This window comes from Epinephelus lanceolatus, chromosome 19 (assembly GCF_041903045.1).
Source record: "Epinephelus lanceolatus isolate andai-2023 chromosome 19, ASM4190304v1, whole genome shotgun sequence".
NCBI lineage: Eukaryota > Metazoa > Chordata > Actinopteri > Perciformes > Serranidae > Epinephelus > Epinephelus lanceolatus.
This window is the reverse complement of record NC_135752.1, coordinates 39121579-39138731: the sequence shown is the minus strand read 5'-3', so window position 1 is coordinate 39138731 and position 17153 is coordinate 39121579. Positions and strand designations below refer to the sequence as shown.

Sequence of the window (17153 nt, the reverse complement as noted above, 5' to 3'; positions counted from 1 at the left end):
CTCTCCATCTCCTCTGTGGCGAGGAGCCAGGTTCTGCAGCTAAGGCTGTTCCAAAATCGAATCAGTTCATCGTTAAGTCCAAGTGGACGTTTGTGCCAAATTTGAAGAAATTCCCTAAAGGGACAAATAGCATTCACAAGGATGAGGTGGATGAGGTTACAGTGACCTTTGACCACCAAATTCTGATCAGTTCATTGATGAGTCCAAGTGGACGTTTGTGCCAAATGTGAAGATATTCCCTCAAGGAATTATTGAGATATCAACCCGAAAACATAATACATCCTACCACAGCTACTGCCGACGCATAAGCATAAAAACAACAAGAAACAATTACAAACAAGAAAAGGGGGCAACTAGAAAAAGACGCAACATAAAAAAAACAACAATAAAAAAAGAAGGCAACAAGAAACAAACAAACAAACAAAATAAAACCCATGGTACTGATGAAATGTTCTCACATTTAATCTGGAAATAAGAAATTTTCACACATCATCAGAACAACAGACGTGATGTTATCTGAACCGGCAATGATGTCGCCACGATCGGAGCAAATACAAACAGAAAAACCACACACATATATATTTATACATCACATATCTGGTTGACAGATAACAGCCGACATCAGGAGTGATGAACCCATTTAAAATACAGCAACTCAATAAAATCCACTACATTAAAAATGGCTCTGTAAAGAGTTGATCACAGCAGCGTCACGTCTCTCTGTAGAAGCCATCACACAAATACTGCTGTAAATATACTCAAATATGTAACGGCCATGAGTCCGAGCTGCAACGTAAAACACTTCCCACACGAGGATCGGGATGGCAGGAGTTATAGCGAGTTCATTTGCTGAACACAACACACAAATACAGCATCAATATACATGAATATATTGCATAAGGTTAGGGTTTGTTTGTCAAGTATTACTACAGTTGTGTTTCTACCTAAGGGTAGGAGAAATGGCTTTTAGGTATAATCATCATCTGCATCAGTACAAGCAAAATCAACACACAAACCCAACAGGTTCCACAGATACTCAAAAAGGAATGTCTCCAAACAGGGGTACACTTATCGTAAAGGGTTAGCAAACATATTTTGGACACGTCTTAATAGACAAGACAAAAACAGATCTGATGTAGTGAGCTCCTGCTCCACCCTGTGTGCTGTATCAACCCGTTCCTAAAGGCCTTTTCCACCACAGGAACATAACGTGCAGCTGCTGACGATGGTTCTGCTTTTGTTTCCACAGTTCTACGAACTAAACGGACGGAGGTGATGCTAATTAAAGTATTCTGAAGCAAGATGCAAAAAATTGGTTGTGGCAAACCAAATATTGAAAAAAGTTTGAGTCTGTCTTTGGGATTACGTGTTCCTTTTTAAAACTTGTAAACAACTTCTCAACTAGCTAGCAAGCTAGCAGTCAGCGAAGGCTAGCTTACGCTAGCTAAGGCTGTCTACTTATTACCCTCTTGGTCATAACACAAAATAGTAGTTTTGACCACTGCTCATTTTAGAAAGGCCACCATGTTCTTTTTTCTGTTCTGACTGGTTCCCCATAAGCTTCGCTTTACGCAGTTGTGTCTGCCAGCAAGCACAATCCTGGGACAATAAAGGCTCGCTAATGTTAGCATGTTAGCTAATGTGCGTTGTCTTGTGGTGGCCTTTCTAAGGTGAGCATAAGTTACTATATTCTGTTATGATCACAGTGTTGGCCTAGCGCAGCTCTAATTGGCCAAATTAAAAATGGCGGACAGTTATCACACCCTCGTTTTGAATCCATTAACCTTTACAGCACTTCACAGAAACCCTGCCGCCGACTAGTGTTTTGGAGGTATAACTGCAGAGTGACATGGCATAAGTATAAATGCTCACGATGGCGTAGGCCACAAGCGTAGGCTACAGCATAGAAAAGAAACACATTTACACCACTCAGCAGTGGTTGGTCCGCCAGAGAAGGTAGGCGGAGCTAACAAAACAGACTCGCTCTTCAACTCACTTGTTGTGAACTAGGGTGCTAATTTTTTCCCATCTCAGCTAGCGTTGAGAGTGAACGGTTAATTCGGCTGAACAAAGAACTTAAGAGTGTTGACTACAGGCGATGCCAACTGACTGACGTCACAAAGGCGACACTGCTTGCATTTTTGTTAAGTGAGATCCCAAGACACACCTGCAATTATTGCTGATCGCCATAGGTGGTGCCAATGGGAACAAAACACAGATCTTTGGGGTCGTAACTTTAGGAACATTAGTGTTTTTATATATGTTTAAATAACGTACTATTTTCAGAAAACAAAATGCTTAGGTCTGTGACTTAAATTTAAAAGTAGTACATGAAAAGCATGAACTGTGGCCATTTATTTCGACCAAACAGGACAAAAAAAATTGTTTTTAAATAACATACACCCCCAAAAAACACCTGGTTTGTCAAACACAGTGGAAACAAAAGACAGAACCTTGCACTAATGCTTCACAGGTTCTTAAAAGTTCTGGTTCTGGGTCGTTGCGTTCCTGTAGTGGGAAAAAACACCTCTAAATAACTAATATAAAGTTAAAAGCTGACATGAAGAGGTTAAACGTGACGGCTTTGAGGATAAGCATCAAAGTAGCACAGTTATTAAAATCTTCTGATTAATATGTCCTTCACATGTAACTACGATTTTCACGTGAATCACAGTAAAATACTTGTGACCGATGTGGTTCTACAGTAAATATTCTACAGTAAATATTACAGCATAATTATGTTTGATTCTCTGAATACATTCCTAAAGACTACGGTTAGATTAAATGTTGATTGATTCCTGCATTGATCAGCTTGAATAAAAAATACTGCGGTTTTATTGATCAGGCAGTTTGTTTTAATCTCTGATTATTGTCGTATAATCTCTGTTTAAGCTTGTGATCGTATAGGCAGGATGAGCCAATGAAATACTGTGATCTATAAAGTGCATAAAAGTCGATAACAGCATAGTGACGAAATGATAACGATGATAACAGCTGCTTTGACAAACACTGTAAATATGGCTCCCTTTATGGCCATCTTCCTCTCGTGTGACAGTTAGTGTCCGTAACAAATAACAGCATCAAGAAGAAAATACTTAAAGGGTGATTCAAATACCTCTTGTGGTAAAAGTCGTACATTGTTCTTTACTCCCAAGTTAAATCAAGAAGTTCTCTAAGACTCAGAGGTACGTTATAAAATCCGACAAATTACAGAATAAAAGTGAAGCATTAGGATCAAAGTGCCGTGTCGTTGTCTCAGAGTGGTGTACACACATGGACACACATGTAAAGTGCACCCACCGCTTTATTAAAACCGTCCCAGTGACGGTTTGCATTGCTTGTGTCGAGACGCTTGTGTTGGAACGTACAGTGGAGGTCCGGCAGAAGACTTTAGTAAGGAATTTGGTTCTGGTAATACTGCAGCATGTCGTACGTTTTGCTCCTGTTGAAAACAAGGTGATGAAAATATGTCAGTTACAACAATGTTATACAGGAAACTTCCAATTTAACTTATTTTAATGTTGCCATGATGACGTCATGTCAGAGAGACAGGTGTGATTTTTCTTACCTGCTGCTGAGGAAACAGCTTTGGATGACTTTGATGATGAACGCCGCAGCTTCTTTCTCGCTCATTTGAGGATTAAACCGTCCTCTGATTAAAACAAACACAAAACTAGGATTACTGCCCTGTGGTTGTATGCCGCCGCCCACCAGTCAAGTTTCTCTTACAGTTTACATCCATGTCTGTGAAAACATGCAAGGCGCAAGGTCACAGTGCCCTTTGGCCTTTGACCACCGAATTCTAATCAGTTATTCCCTGACTCAAAGAGGACATTTGTGCAAAATTGTAAGAAGCTCCCTCAAGGCCTTCTTGAGATATAGTATTCACAAGAATGGGACTCAAGGACACAATAACCTTTGACCACCAAATTCTAAGCAGTTTATTGTAGAGTCCATGTGGACGTTTGTGCAAAATTTTAAGAAATTCCTTCAAGGCCATCTTGAGATATCACATTCATGAGAATGGGAGGGTGCAAGGTCACAGTGACCTTTGACCTATGATCACCCAATTTTTATGAGTTTTTCTTTAACTAAAAGTGGACATTTGTGCCAAATTTCAAGAAACTCCCTAAAGGCCCTCTTGAGATATCATGTTCATGTTCATGAGATGGATACAAGGTCACAGTGCCCTTTGGCCTTTGACCACCGAATTCTAATCAGTTATTCCCTGACTCAAAGAGGACATTTGTGCAAAATTGTAAGAAGCTCCCTCAAGGCCTTCTTGAGATATAGTATTCACAAGAATGGGACTCAAGGACACAATAACCTTTGACCACCAAATTCTAAGCAGTTTATTGTAGAGTCCATGTGGACGTTTGTGCAAAATTTTAAGAAATTCCTTCAAGGCCCTCTTGAGATATCATGTTCATGTTCATGAGATGGATACAAGGTCACAGTGACCTTTACCATTGACCACCAAATTCTAAAATTTTTGAGTCCATTGGATATTTGTGCCAAATTTGAAACAAATCCTTCGAGGCCTTCTTGAGATATCGCGTTCACAAGAATGAGATGGTTGCAAGGTCACAGCGACCTCTGACCTTCAACCACCAAATTCTAATTAATTATTCCTTGACTCAAAGTGGACGTTTGTGCCAAAAAAGAAACTCCCTCAAGACCTTTTTGAGATATCGTGTTCATGAAAATGAGACGGATGCAAGGTCACAGTGACCTTGATCTTTTACCATCAAATCAGTTCATTGATGAATCCAACTGAGCGTTTGTGCCAATTTTGAAAAAATGCCTTCTAGGTGTTCTCGAGATATTGTGTTTACGAGAATGGGATGGACAGATGAACATACAACTCCAAAACACCATGCCTCCAGCCACCGCCAGCGTGGAGGCATAAAAACGTACCCATTCATGCATTAAATTATTTTTTTGTCCACTTGGGGGCAGCACAAGACGCTGTAAACAAAACACTGGGGCAACTACAGCATCACGACTGCTGCATTTTATTTTGGTAGTCATTGACTACCTGCAAAAAGTAGTCGATGAGTCAATTAATCGCAGGAGATGAGTAGTTTGATCTCAAGTGTACAGCTCTAAATACAAATGTTAACGACCACCAAGACGAATTGTGATCCAATCACTCAAATCACTTGCCGAGGTGGTCTGGGACGTATATTGACCACATATCTTTTGTAGTGTAGACGCTAATCTGTCCTAAAGTGTCCCTGACAAGGACTACATCAACAATTAATTATAATAACAATAATAATTATTATTATAGTAGTAAGTAAGGTCTCTACATGTTTTACAGACATCCTCCTGTTGGACTTACTTGAGGAGTTTGATGGTTTGTCCTCTGAAGCATGGCAGCCCTGTATCCAGCATGAGGGTCACCAGAGAAACCACTGCGTCCATGTAGGGTCTTCATGTCCACATAAGAAGTGAATAATGACACAAAAAAGTCAAAGTCACAAAGTTAAACCATCATATCAGCTCTGAGTAGAAGACAGACTTCAAACCCTCACATCTCTCAACTCTTTTCTCCCAGAACAAAGCGTGGAGGATATATAATCTCTTAACAGCATGGATAGCTACTGCAGACATTTATGTGTACACTTTCTTACCGTACAGCCAGATATCCTCTGACACACATCTCCATGAACCACTTGAAAGGCGTGGCCTCCATCTTTCCTCCCATGATCATCACCATCTCGTCTGTCAGCTTGATGTCCGGCTCCCAGCCCAGGTTACCTCCAGGAGAGCTCTCAAACATGAAGCCAAAGTCTGAGGAAAACAAGGAAGAGGAGATCACATTTAAAAAGAAAATGAAAATGTTGTGACAACCAAAATGAAATCTAAGTCCACACCACAGATAAACAATGAGCGCATATATGAGTGTATCATACCTATGTGAATGAGGTGGCCCTTGCTGTCCAGCATGATGTTGCCATTGTGTCTGTCTTTGATCTGCAGCAGGAACAGCAGGAGGCTGTAGGCGGCCATGCTGCGGATGAAGTTATACCGAGCCTGCGGAAAAAAGAAGAGGACAACAGCGACATGTCAGTAAAATTCAGCTCATGTTTACTCACATTACACTTCGGCCTAGTTCACACAAATATGGGTATCTTTGAAAACAGGGTTTTTCCACCCTTCGTTCGAAAAAAAAATCACGTCCACACGTGCACTGTTATAAAAAAATCTCTGTCCAAATGAAGATGAGAAAACACAACTGGAGTTCTGTCAAAAGCAAAAATGAAAATGAAGATGATGTTAACTAATCAGAAACCTGAGAGAGAACTATTACTGGAGGGCTACCTGTAGCAGTGACCTCTGTTTCACATTCTGATTAGTCTCGCTCACCAGACCTTTCTCAAGAAAAGAAAGGTCTTGCTGGGCCGACTCTCACTTTGAGATTGGAGAAAAAAACGCCCCGGCTGCTTGTATTTCTTTCAACCAATCACAATCGTTCTGGGCGGTGCCACAGCAACGGTGCGCTTGCAAAAAATATTGCCGGGGGGAAACAGGTTTTGGTGTAACACGCCCACAAAAATATCACCTACAGGACGCGAACCATGGCAGAAAAATGGCTACATCCCCGGAAGATCAAACACCGCAAAAGTTAGTAAAGGACGTGTTGAAAACGGTTGAAAACTGCTACACAACCGGAGGTGGTAGGGCGGGACTTCAGCGGGTGGCTCGTTCCGCCCAATGAGAGGCTGATCTATGCAGCGAACTTCCGCCCACTCAGACTACAATCTGATGCATCTTTTGCATGAGATGCAGCTCTGACGAGGAGGAGCAACTCTACATTCATGTGTAAACATGTACAAGTCCTGTTAGAGGTTAGAGCAAGCACTTTTCTGGGTTAGGGTTAAAGTCTTCCCACCTTCTGGAAGGCAAGGGTGGATTCATCTCCATACTGGTTACGGAAGTAATCGTACATCCCAAAATCCGTCTGTCTGCCGAGTTGGTCTCTGGACTTGCAGTCTGGGATGCACTCGATCACGCCACACTGAGGAAAAAGAGGATGAGTTAATAGAGACATGATTATGAAATAAAAATTCATTTCCATCAGTTGTGATTTGTTAACCAGTGTAATTGTTGAAATAAGGGGATGTGATGACGTGCAGCAAATAGACCGAACCCACAAGTGATAAAAGGTTTTAAACATGTCTCTAGTTTGAGCCATTTATGAATCTAAACCACTTTTTGGGAGCCTAGGATTACCACTTCATGGTTGTATGCCTCCACTAACCAGTCAGGTTATATTTTCATTTAAGTATCTGACCAAATGTCTCCCCTTCTGATCCTGAGACATGATGTTAAGTTGTTAAGTAATGGCCAGAAAAGTGCTTTATGCAGAACATGACAATGTCACAGTGAAGCTGACCTTTGACCTTTTGGATATAAAATGTCATCACTTCATTATTTCATCCTGTTAGACATTTGTGTCAAGTTTTGTCATAATTAGCATATGAATTCTTGAGTTATGGCCTAAAACATGTTTTGTGAGGTCACAGTGACCTTGACCTTTGACCTATTCTTCAGTCCAAGTGGATGTTCGTGTCAAATTTAAAGAAATTACCTTATGGTGTCCTTGAGATATTGCGTTCATGAGAATGAGACAGATGCAAGGTCACACTGACCTTGACCTTTGACGACCAAAATCTAAACAGTTCATTCTTGAGTCAAAGTTAACGTTTGCACCAAATTTGAAGAAATTCCTGAGAAGCTGTTCTTGAAAAACTGCAGTCACAAGAACAACATTGATGCAAGGTCATGATGACATTGACCTTTGACCACCAAAATTTCAGAGTGAACGTTTGTGCCAAATTTGAAAAAAATTCCTGAAGATGTTCTTGAGATATCACGTGCACAAGAATGAGACAGACAAGGTAACATAGCCCTTGACCTTTGACCTACGACCACCAAAAACGTATCAGTTAATCGCTGAGTCCTAGTGGTCGTTTGTGCCAAATTTGAAGAAATTCCCTTTAAGTATTTTTTGAGATATCGCTCACAAGCATGGGACGGACAACCTGAGAACATAACGCCTACAGCCACAGCGGTTGCTGGTGCAGAGGCATAACAAAAGTGAAAACTGACATCATTTTACACACTGTTCACTGCTGACATTAACTAGATTGTAAAAATACTCTCTGGATTAATTTTAACCTGCAAAGAATGATTATGATGGACATGACAATAATAATATTTACAGTAGATAAGAGTAAACTGGATTTAGAGGGAGTGATGGGACATGAAGTCTTACCCCGGGTGCAGTGGCCACGACTCTGTAAGGGAAGACGAACAGGTCCAGGCCCACCAGCTGGAATATATTCTTAAAGAGCCCAATGATCTGCAGAGCGAGCATGTCCTGGAGACGGAGGAACACAAGAGGGTCACAACAAGAGAAATGATCCCAGTGAATGAGTTCAGTGAGCTGGAAGGAAAGAGAGGTACCTGTCTGCAGTCGTCTCCCACTTTAAAGATGGCAGCCTGCCAGCAGACCCTGCGTGATCCGTCTGGATTCTCCTCTCCGTCCTCCAGAGAGTCCGAGGGGCAGCGGAGACCCTCCCTCTCCAGTTCGCTCACCCCACAGCGCTTCACCTTGAACTTGGCCAGGTAGGGCGCCTTGGCAGCGCTGTGACGACACAGAACACGAGATTAATAGAGAGAAGGTAGCATCCTGTTTTGCTCCGATGCTTCAGACACAAAATCTTGTGTTTTACCTTTGCATGGGCGTTCCAGACTTGTAGTCGATGTCCAGCACGATGGCTTCAGGGTTACTTGGTAGGTAACAGCCTAAAAAACAACAAGAAGAGAGACAACTGAAGTCTCAACTTCAATAACTCGTGTTTTCCGCAGAAGAATATAATAAAACAGACAGACGAAAACAATTCCTTTTAACAGCACAACGGGCAACTGTGTTTCTGTCACTGTCGCTATTTTTAACTATCCATCCACACTGACTATGGAAGATCACGTTACCTGGCTGGACTTTAATATCTGACAGAGCTTTGAGACAGGCCCGTTTCCTCTCCTCTCCCTTTGGAACCGGCCTGGAAAAACACAAATAAATCAGGATTTACGTTACCACAGAAACCTCCCCTTGTTTTTTAACGATTCGTGGCGTAACGGTGATGATTTACTTGAGAATGGCGGACACGTTGGTGATCTTGTTGAAGAAGTCAAACTCTCTCTGGTAGAAGTCTTTGGCCGGACCCAACAGAGAACCTGTGATCTCCTCGACCATCTGCTCCAGCAGCTCCCCAATGTCCGCTGAACACATTAATGAGGCAGGAATTAATGTGATTACATCAACTTCATTGGATTTAATTGGGCCTAATGCAGGTGTTCCCACGAGGCAGATTATATAATTACACATTAACAGGACAAGTTATCACAATAACCTCACACAGAGCAGCAGAAAGGTGCCGATAGAAGGGAATATAAGGAGTACACTTAATGAAATGTGTATTTAAATGTTTTATGAACACACAGAATGACACTGTTCCTGCTGTTAAGCTACATGTTTCACTGCCTCAAAGTTTTCATTACAGTTTTTGAACTCTTCTTCACACTTTAATCTAATAAGTATTCAGCTGCACTGTAAGATGCCATTTTAGTATGAAAAACACCTGAAAGAAATCACAGCAGCTCAACAGTTCACCACGTCATGTGACATCACAGTAATAATGACATTAAAGGCGAAAACACACCGTCGGCAAACGGTACATGTAAAAAAATATGCCCCTATTATTTTCAATGGACACCCCTGCACCAGCGGTGGCTAGATGCCCTGCGACACTTCACACCACTGTCCTATCTCCAGCCTCACCGGCCCCAGAATTAAATGCATTTTGCCCCCACTCGCTCTCTTCTTGCACACACCAGCTCCTGTCGCAGCTCTTCTTCTCTGCTCATGTGGCAGCTCAACTCCTCTCCTCACCAGTGATGTATAAAGAGAACTCTGTAGCTGTTGCTGTGTCTCGTGTGATGAAGAAGTATGGATGAGGAGAGACTCATTGAGGTCGAGAAATATCCCGCGCTAATCAACCCACAATCCTGTCATTATAAAGACAATGGCCAAAAAGATACTGCCTGGCGAGTCATCGCTCTGGAGATCTTCTCCTCAGGTGAGAAATCAACTTTAAAGGCCCGGTGTGTAAAATGGGTTGAAAACAGTGACATCAGTGGCCAAATTCTAGATTGCAGGGCTCACTCGCTCACCCCTCCCGTCAGGTAAATGACGGCGGCCTCGTAGGGACCAAAAGCCTTGCGCATGAGTTTTTTCAGGAGTAGGTCTATCTAGCGACGAGGTGTATGTTTATTTAGAAATCTAAGCCATGTTACGATATTGTAATGAATCCCTCACGATTAGGAGACCAGAGGAGCGTTCGGGAAAAAGGCCCGTTTATTTGAGCACTCCAGAAACTCCGGTAACACTCCAGGGGGTAAAAGACTCCGTCCCAAACTCTGACTCTTCTAGCGTAACAGACACACTTCATAACTTTACATACATACTCGTTTACCATTCGGAGTGGGGACCCCCCTCCCCTCTCTGCTCAATCTCCAGCCCGCACACTGACTGACAGCGTAGCCTGTAAACAGAGCTCAGCTGTTTATTTAGCCTAGCAATATCTCCGGACTATAGTAGCTGCAATGGACGACTTTGAACGCGATTTTGAAGAGTTTCTTGTAGCGGACACAGATCCAGAGCCATACCTGTTTGAGCCGGAGCATACAGATGAGGAACTCCATGTGTTTGATGCTGAGCGGGTGAGAAGAGAGGCTGAACGCACAGAATGGGATTCGGTGCTACTGCTACCATCGCTGGGAGATATATCACCAGGAGGAAAAGCGCAGCAGAGAGTGCATCAAAGTTGCGTCTATTCCTCGCAGATGACGGTTCGGGTTCATTCTCTCCTGTTGCGTGGTAAGTGTGGTCCATTCGCAAACTTTAGAACCAAAAAAACTTTTCACTACTCTCTATCGACGAACTACTAACACTCTGCTGTTTCTTCCTCCTTCTTCCTTCCTTCCGCTGTCTTCGTTGGTTCATTTATACACGCGAAACGCATTCTCTGGCTGGCTGGATTGTCCGCTCGGGCTGCCGTACATACATGGCGGTGCAAGATGGCGACCTCTCTAAAGCAAGGCCCTTGCTATATATATATGTATAAAAGCATAATTATAAGGCTACAAAAACCAAACGAATTTTATTTTATAGCGATTATACACTTGTATAAACATATTAATGGGTAGAATATTCAGATTCAGATTCAGATTGACAACAAACCATGCCAAATAATACACACTGGCCCTTTAATTATAGTGAGTGAGTGTCCACACATGATTTTAAACTAACACAGAGGTGGAAGAGGTACAGATCTTTCAATAAGAGTAGTAATAACTCTGCATGGTCGTCCATTGATGAGCTGCAGGGCCACCTGTCCAGTGTGTGCCAGGGGCGGCACTTGACGCGCATCACATGACACATTGTGGTGGTGCCAGTGTGTTTTGAGCTTCAGAGGTCAGACTCCAGTGTTCAGCTTCAACAGTTGTGTGTTGATTGGAGAAGGCGTCCTTGTTTGAGTACATATAAGGATGTAATCATGTAATGGGGGGACTGAGGGTCACGTCCTCACCAATTTACGAAAAAGGGAAAATAGAAACCCTCAAAAAGTTGTTGCACCCAGGCAGGTGTAGACAGTATTCCCCAAAAGAAGAAGAAGAAACAATAGAAGAAGATAGTCTGTGTGTAACGTGTGTTCATATTTGTGCAAAGAGACCGACAGAAAGCAGACTGGTAAGACGCAGGTTCAAGGTGAGCGCCAAGACACTATAAACAAAACTTGCAGCCAACCTCGCTGTAACGCAGAGTCTCTACTCACGGTCTTTCTGGTGTCCCTCCTCGTCCATGTAGATGTTGGTCTTCATGTTCCAGATGAACTGATGGGCGAGAAGCTGAGACTTCTGGGCCGCCCACAGGATGTACTCCCTCACATAACCCATCTGAGCAGGACAGAGGAGCAGAGTTTAGGACTAATGCTTCACAACTGACAGTCAAGCTGTTATCAGAACAGCTGCTGATTCATTTCTGTCGACTATTTAAGTTCATGTTCACCTTATCGTAACGGAGAGCCTGCACAATCTGAGGAATGTAGAACAAGATGGCGTCCTAGAAAGAGACATGAACAAATGTAATGTTAGTAGTAGTAGTATGTATTTCTGCACTGTAATAACCTGTGAGTGTGTGACTTACTGGAGGAAAGGAGCGGAGCACTTTGACACCATACTGAGCGGTGAGAGGATGAGGAGGGTACATGCTGCTGAAGTAGGACAGACCGGTAGGCGGGTCAGCTGGAGCCCAACACAGGATGTGGCTCAGCTCAGGAGAGTCGGCATCGATAGTGTGCCACGTCACCAGGAACTAGAAGGTCACACAGTATAAGGAAATATTAACTCACGAACATAAGAGACACATTTTTAAAGCTAATCAGACGAAGCGTTCTCACCTTGACGGCCTCAGGAACGTCACTGACAGCTCCAGGGTCCAGTCTCACCAGCCGCGTTACTTCGGCAACGATGGCGTCATTCTTAAACCTGGGAACCAAGGAGTTAAATATAATCAAATACAAAGGAGATTCAGTTTTTTCAGTGTCTGTTATTTTGTCTGTAAAAGTGTATTTTGAAACAAGAACACGTCACGTTTGCTGAGCAGAAGTACTTGAGGTAACAGTTGAAAAAAAAAATCCAGAGAACAACCATAACTTTGGGTTTCTACAGCCATGTCTGAGCCATGAGAGAGAGTGACAACCTTGTTGGTAGCTGCATAGCCAGGTAGGGTGCGATACCCCATGCCAGGTTGACGTTGTCCTTCCACTGTTTCTCGGTCAGACTGATGTATTTGGACCTCCAGTTGGCAATGCTGGTCTCCACTGACTGCTCCGTGGCGATGGCCAGCTCCTGAGTGGAGAGGGGGTTGTACCACGTCGTCAACCGTTCGATCTCACTGGCCTGGAGAGACAGAATGAGCAGGGAGGGAGATACAGCATGAAGATAACGAGCAGCAGGGTTTGAAACCAGCGAATGATAATTCACTGTCAGCACTCACCAGTAAGGCCAGCAACAGGGTCCTGCGTTTCATGTAGTATTTGTGCAGCTGCGTTCCTCTGTTGCTCTTCTTGGACGTGCCTTAGAAAAGATACAGAAAGTCAAACCATTATGTCACTTAAAGTCCTTAAGCCGTTTTCTATCTGTATCTGTATTTGCGTTCACGTGGACGTCATCAGTCAGAGCCCAGGTACTGCTCCAGTCTGAAGTCATGTACAAACACACACAGGCAGAATCCCAGACATACAGGTAAGAATGCTAAGAAGGTGAGGAAACTGAGAGAACTCCTCAGGATGGAGGTTTGTCTAGCCGTACCTGACTTCTTGGATGCGGTGGACATGCCACTGGACAGTGGGTAGGTGTTGATCCATCCCTGCCCGCTCTGCTGGGAGCGAGCGCTGGAGTCCATGGTGCTCCTGAGGTCGGCAGCGTTCATCACCGACAGACTGTTCAAGGACGAGTCCTGATTATCTGTTCACATACAAATGGAATCAGCATGGCCAAGACACAAGCAGAGATAAACTTGGAGTATATTTGAAGAGAAATCACAGGTCGAAGCTTCCTCCACACGTGGCGCCATCTTCAATATTACGACTTCTAAACAGCGAAAAAAACATCCATAGTATGATCGATGATGAGGGAGCTTCTACAGAGCGAGATGAGCTGCATCAGTTAGTCCTCTGCTGTCGTGATGGTCATGCATTTGAAAGCAGGTAAAACTAGGGCTGTAACGGTTCATGGATTTGTGCCGAAGCATCACGGTACAGGGTCACAGTTCGGTGTGTGTGTGTGTGTACACTTTATGTAGATTGATGCACATAATGCTGAATGAAAAGTTAATAAGCGCAAGGTCTGCCCTGAAAGTAGGTGTACGGCGTTAGCAACATGTGCTGACATTAGCAAAACATGTTGATTAGCTGCAAGTGAGTGGCAAGCACAAAATAACAAAAATTAAAAAACACAGCAGGGCTGGGAGACCTGCCAACAACACCTGAGAGAGTTGTGTATGAGACGAGGCAGGTGTTTTGGTGTGGCTCCACCGTTGCAGGGGATGTGAATGAAAATCCAACATGCTAATGCAATTTCATGGCATCACCCAGATGTGCCGATAGCCAGGATCATACGGGTTTGGGTCCTTTAAACTTTTAAACATAGCCAAGGGGGAACTAATCTCTATCAAAAGATACTGTTAGGGGTCATGTGGGGGTGGAGCCTATCAGGGTTCACCCTGGACAGGTCACCAGACTATCACAGGGCTGACACATAGAGAAAGACAACCATTCACACTCACATTCACACCTACGGACAATTTAGAGTCACCAATTAACCTGCATGTCTTTGGACTGTGGGAGGAAGCTGGAGCACCTGGAGGAAACCCACGCTGACACAGAGAGAACATGTAGACTCCTGGATACAGCGTTGGAGGCAAGGCCACATTTGTTTTTATCAAATTTGCTCAGCAGCACATGAAGCCAAAAAAGCTTTAGCTCTTTACTGACTTAAATGGGGATAAAATAATTTAATCGTGTGGCTTTTCTAGATTTTAAAAATGTTATCAGACCAAACGGATCAAATCTTGATCGTAAAACAGGTCATTTTGCAGAGGTTGTCACACACAAAAAGATGTATCCACTGATTTACGGACGTCTTTCACCATGTGAGTCAATGAGTAAGTCTTTTTGGGCCCCATGGTGTTGTTATTTTTTATTTTTCTATGTGTTTTAGTATCTTTTTAATTAGACAACATATGTTTTAGAGCCTGCTGTGACCGGATGCCTTTTCGAAAAGAGTTCAGTGTTCGTATAGTGTCATACAAGTGTTTGAAATGTTCCTTTTTATTGTTAATGACAGAATGTTGCCTCGTCCCCAGCAGGAGGATTTTGAAAAGAAACATCCTCATGCATTTGTTGATTTTTTTTTTTTCCCACTGTACTGAACTCGCACCAAACCATGACTCCTGTGTACCGTTACACCCCTAGGGAAAACCAGCAGCATCTATATGTAGGTAGAAGTTGCCTTGAACCACTGATACTGGGTCAGATATTACTGGTCCTGTTAATGCGCGGGGGCAGGGTGGGGGGGCTGTTGGTAGATTAATCTGATCCAGGATCAGCAGTTAGAGGACTCGTCTACCTGAAGCGCTTCGATGTGTATGAGAATGAGACCATGTCTTTTCTCTGGGTCGTCGGGAATGAAGAGGAGAGGATTTTCTGGGATGGAAGAAAAAACATTTTTAACTTGTAGTTTCTTCTTTTGGAGTTGATCAATTGAGGAGAGGGGCAGACGGGTGGGGCTGACATGATGAATAATCATGCGTCTTGACGCAGCTGACAAATTTGCGCTTTTCCTCACTGCTGCTTAACGTAAAAGACAGAAAACAGATTGTAAAAGTAAAAGGAGTAAGATAGAATAAGGAGAAAGGGGAAAAGCTGTAACAGCAAGAAAATAAGAGGGACGCTGTTGAGAAAACAACTATAAAAAGATGGGTTTGTGTCACAGATAGATACCAGGATCTATCAGCAGCATCGTGAGGACACACAGCGTCAAATTTGACAGGCGTGAAAGCATGCCCCTGCTGCGGTGCAGTCTGAGCTCCACCGCTTTTGGCTTACTTAAGATAGAAATCGGAGAAGTGCTGGACACGATAAGCGATCCAAATATCCCGGCAGAGAGCGTGCTCGGGGCTGGGGTAGTACCAAGCTCACCAGGTGGGACCAAGTGGCACGCTGCCAGGTACTTCTTGTCGGACAGGATGCTGGCGTAGAAACGGATCATGATGCTGATGTCCTCGCGCAGGTTCTTGTCGCCTTGGGTGGGGAACTTTGGAGACACGCTGGAGGGACAGAGAATGGAGAGTTAGAGTATCAGTCGTTGAGTTAGTCAATATAATCTCTTTTTAATCATGTTTTATGTGCCTTTAATGTTTTTACTAAAGCTTTGTGCAATTCAGATATTCTTTGTGAGTCAGCATACAATTAATAAGGTAAAAATATTTCTATCATTCTGACAGATGTTACAATTGGGATATGAGTCGCCATTTTAGTTTGAATGGTAATTTTTGCATTATCACTGAAAAACTATAAAAATGATGACGTTGTGATTTCTGCTGGGGCCTGTACCTGTACAAGAGTGTTCTCTTATATCTAAAATATAATCTATGGGCCAGGGGATGTCTTAAGCACCGCAATGATTTATTTTTAATGTTATGTTATGACACAGTTTGCCTTTAACAAAAAATTGCAGCTCCTGCAAATTGGATATTGTACTCAGCCACATTGCAGTCTCAGTAATATTTTGATTAATAGTGCAGCCCTACATTTAATCTCTATCAGCAGATATGTGCACATGAATAGAGAATCTGTAGGTAGCGGTACATGATTTTGGTATAGGAAGCATTCTGGTTTCCTTTTGAAGCTCTGCAGGTAAACAGTCTGTGTAGAGAGTAAAAGATGTGAAATGCCTTAGCTGAAATGCAATCTTAGAACCAATCGGCTATATTCTGGCAACTCTTTAGTTTTTATTAGCTTTTTGTCCGATTGATTTTTTTTGTCTACATTTATTCGCGGATATCTGTTTGTAAAGATAGGCTAAAATGTTGTCTGGACCTGTCTCAAGTGGTTTATTCAACTGTGAACAATGAGCGCTGCACAGAAGAGGAAGTTTCGGCTTGGAAATCCACTGGCTACACCAGGACCCTGAAATACTGGAGGATTTAAGGATTGAACTGAATCAAGTCTAAAAGTTGTCAGCCCTGTTTGGGGCTCTATTAGACTGTAGTAAGGCACATCAGTGTTTTAAGCTAATATTGGCACGCTAACATGCTCCCAATGACAATGCTTACATGATGATGTTAACCACGTTTACAATGTTAGTTCAGCGTGGTAGCATGCTAACATTTGCTACTTAGCAATTTACTACTTTCCATTATTTGTTCCTTTGGGTTTTGGACTGCTGTTTGGACAAAACAAGCAACGTGAAGACACGATCTTAGGCTTTTAGAGATTGTGTTAAACATATTTCAC

The 17153-nt window shown here is 42.9% G+C and overlaps 1 protein-coding gene across 2 annotated transcripts in view; it reads right to left on the bottom strand.

The window, feature by feature from the left end:
- Positions 1 to 446: 446 nt before the first annotated feature.
- The window catches only part of pi4kaa (phosphatidylinositol 4-kinase, catalytic, alpha a), a 42792-nt gene continuing 26085 nt past the window's right edge, over positions 447 to 17153 (bottom strand). Inside the window, exons 36-54 of one of the 2 annotated variants that reach the window (XM_033646813.2) lie at positions 15744 to 15964; positions 13447 to 13602; positions 13133 to 13212; positions 12836 to 13035; positions 12534 to 12621; positions 12281 to 12448; positions 12143 to 12196; positions 11910 to 12030; positions 9165 to 9294; positions 9004 to 9074; positions 8745 to 8817; positions 8476 to 8656; positions 8285 to 8389; positions 6899 to 7024; positions 5919 to 6039; positions 5637 to 5796; positions 5345 to 5434; positions 3569 to 3652; positions 447 to 3442 (exon numbers count right to left, since the gene is read on the bottom strand). In XM_033646813.2, coding sequence (XP_033502704.1) covers positions 3391 to 3442; positions 3569 to 3652; positions 5345 to 5434; positions 5637 to 5796; positions 5919 to 6039; positions 6899 to 7024; positions 8285 to 8389; positions 8476 to 8656; positions 8745 to 8817; positions 9004 to 9074; positions 9165 to 9294; positions 11910 to 12030; positions 12143 to 12196; positions 12281 to 12448; positions 12534 to 12621; positions 12836 to 13035; positions 13133 to 13212; positions 13447 to 13602; positions 15744 to 15964 — 2281 coding nt within the window. In that variant the 3' untranslated portion in view covers positions 447 to 3390. The remainder of the gene's footprint in view (positions 3443 to 3568; positions 3653 to 5344; positions 5435 to 5636; positions 5797 to 5918; positions 6040 to 6898; positions 7025 to 8284; positions 8390 to 8475; positions 8657 to 8744; positions 8818 to 9003; positions 9075 to 9164; positions 9295 to 11909; positions 12031 to 12142; positions 12197 to 12280; positions 12449 to 12533; positions 12622 to 12835; positions 13036 to 13132; positions 13213 to 13446; positions 13603 to 15743; positions 15965 to 17153) is intronic. The other variant, XM_033646814.2, reaches the window with a different exon arrangement.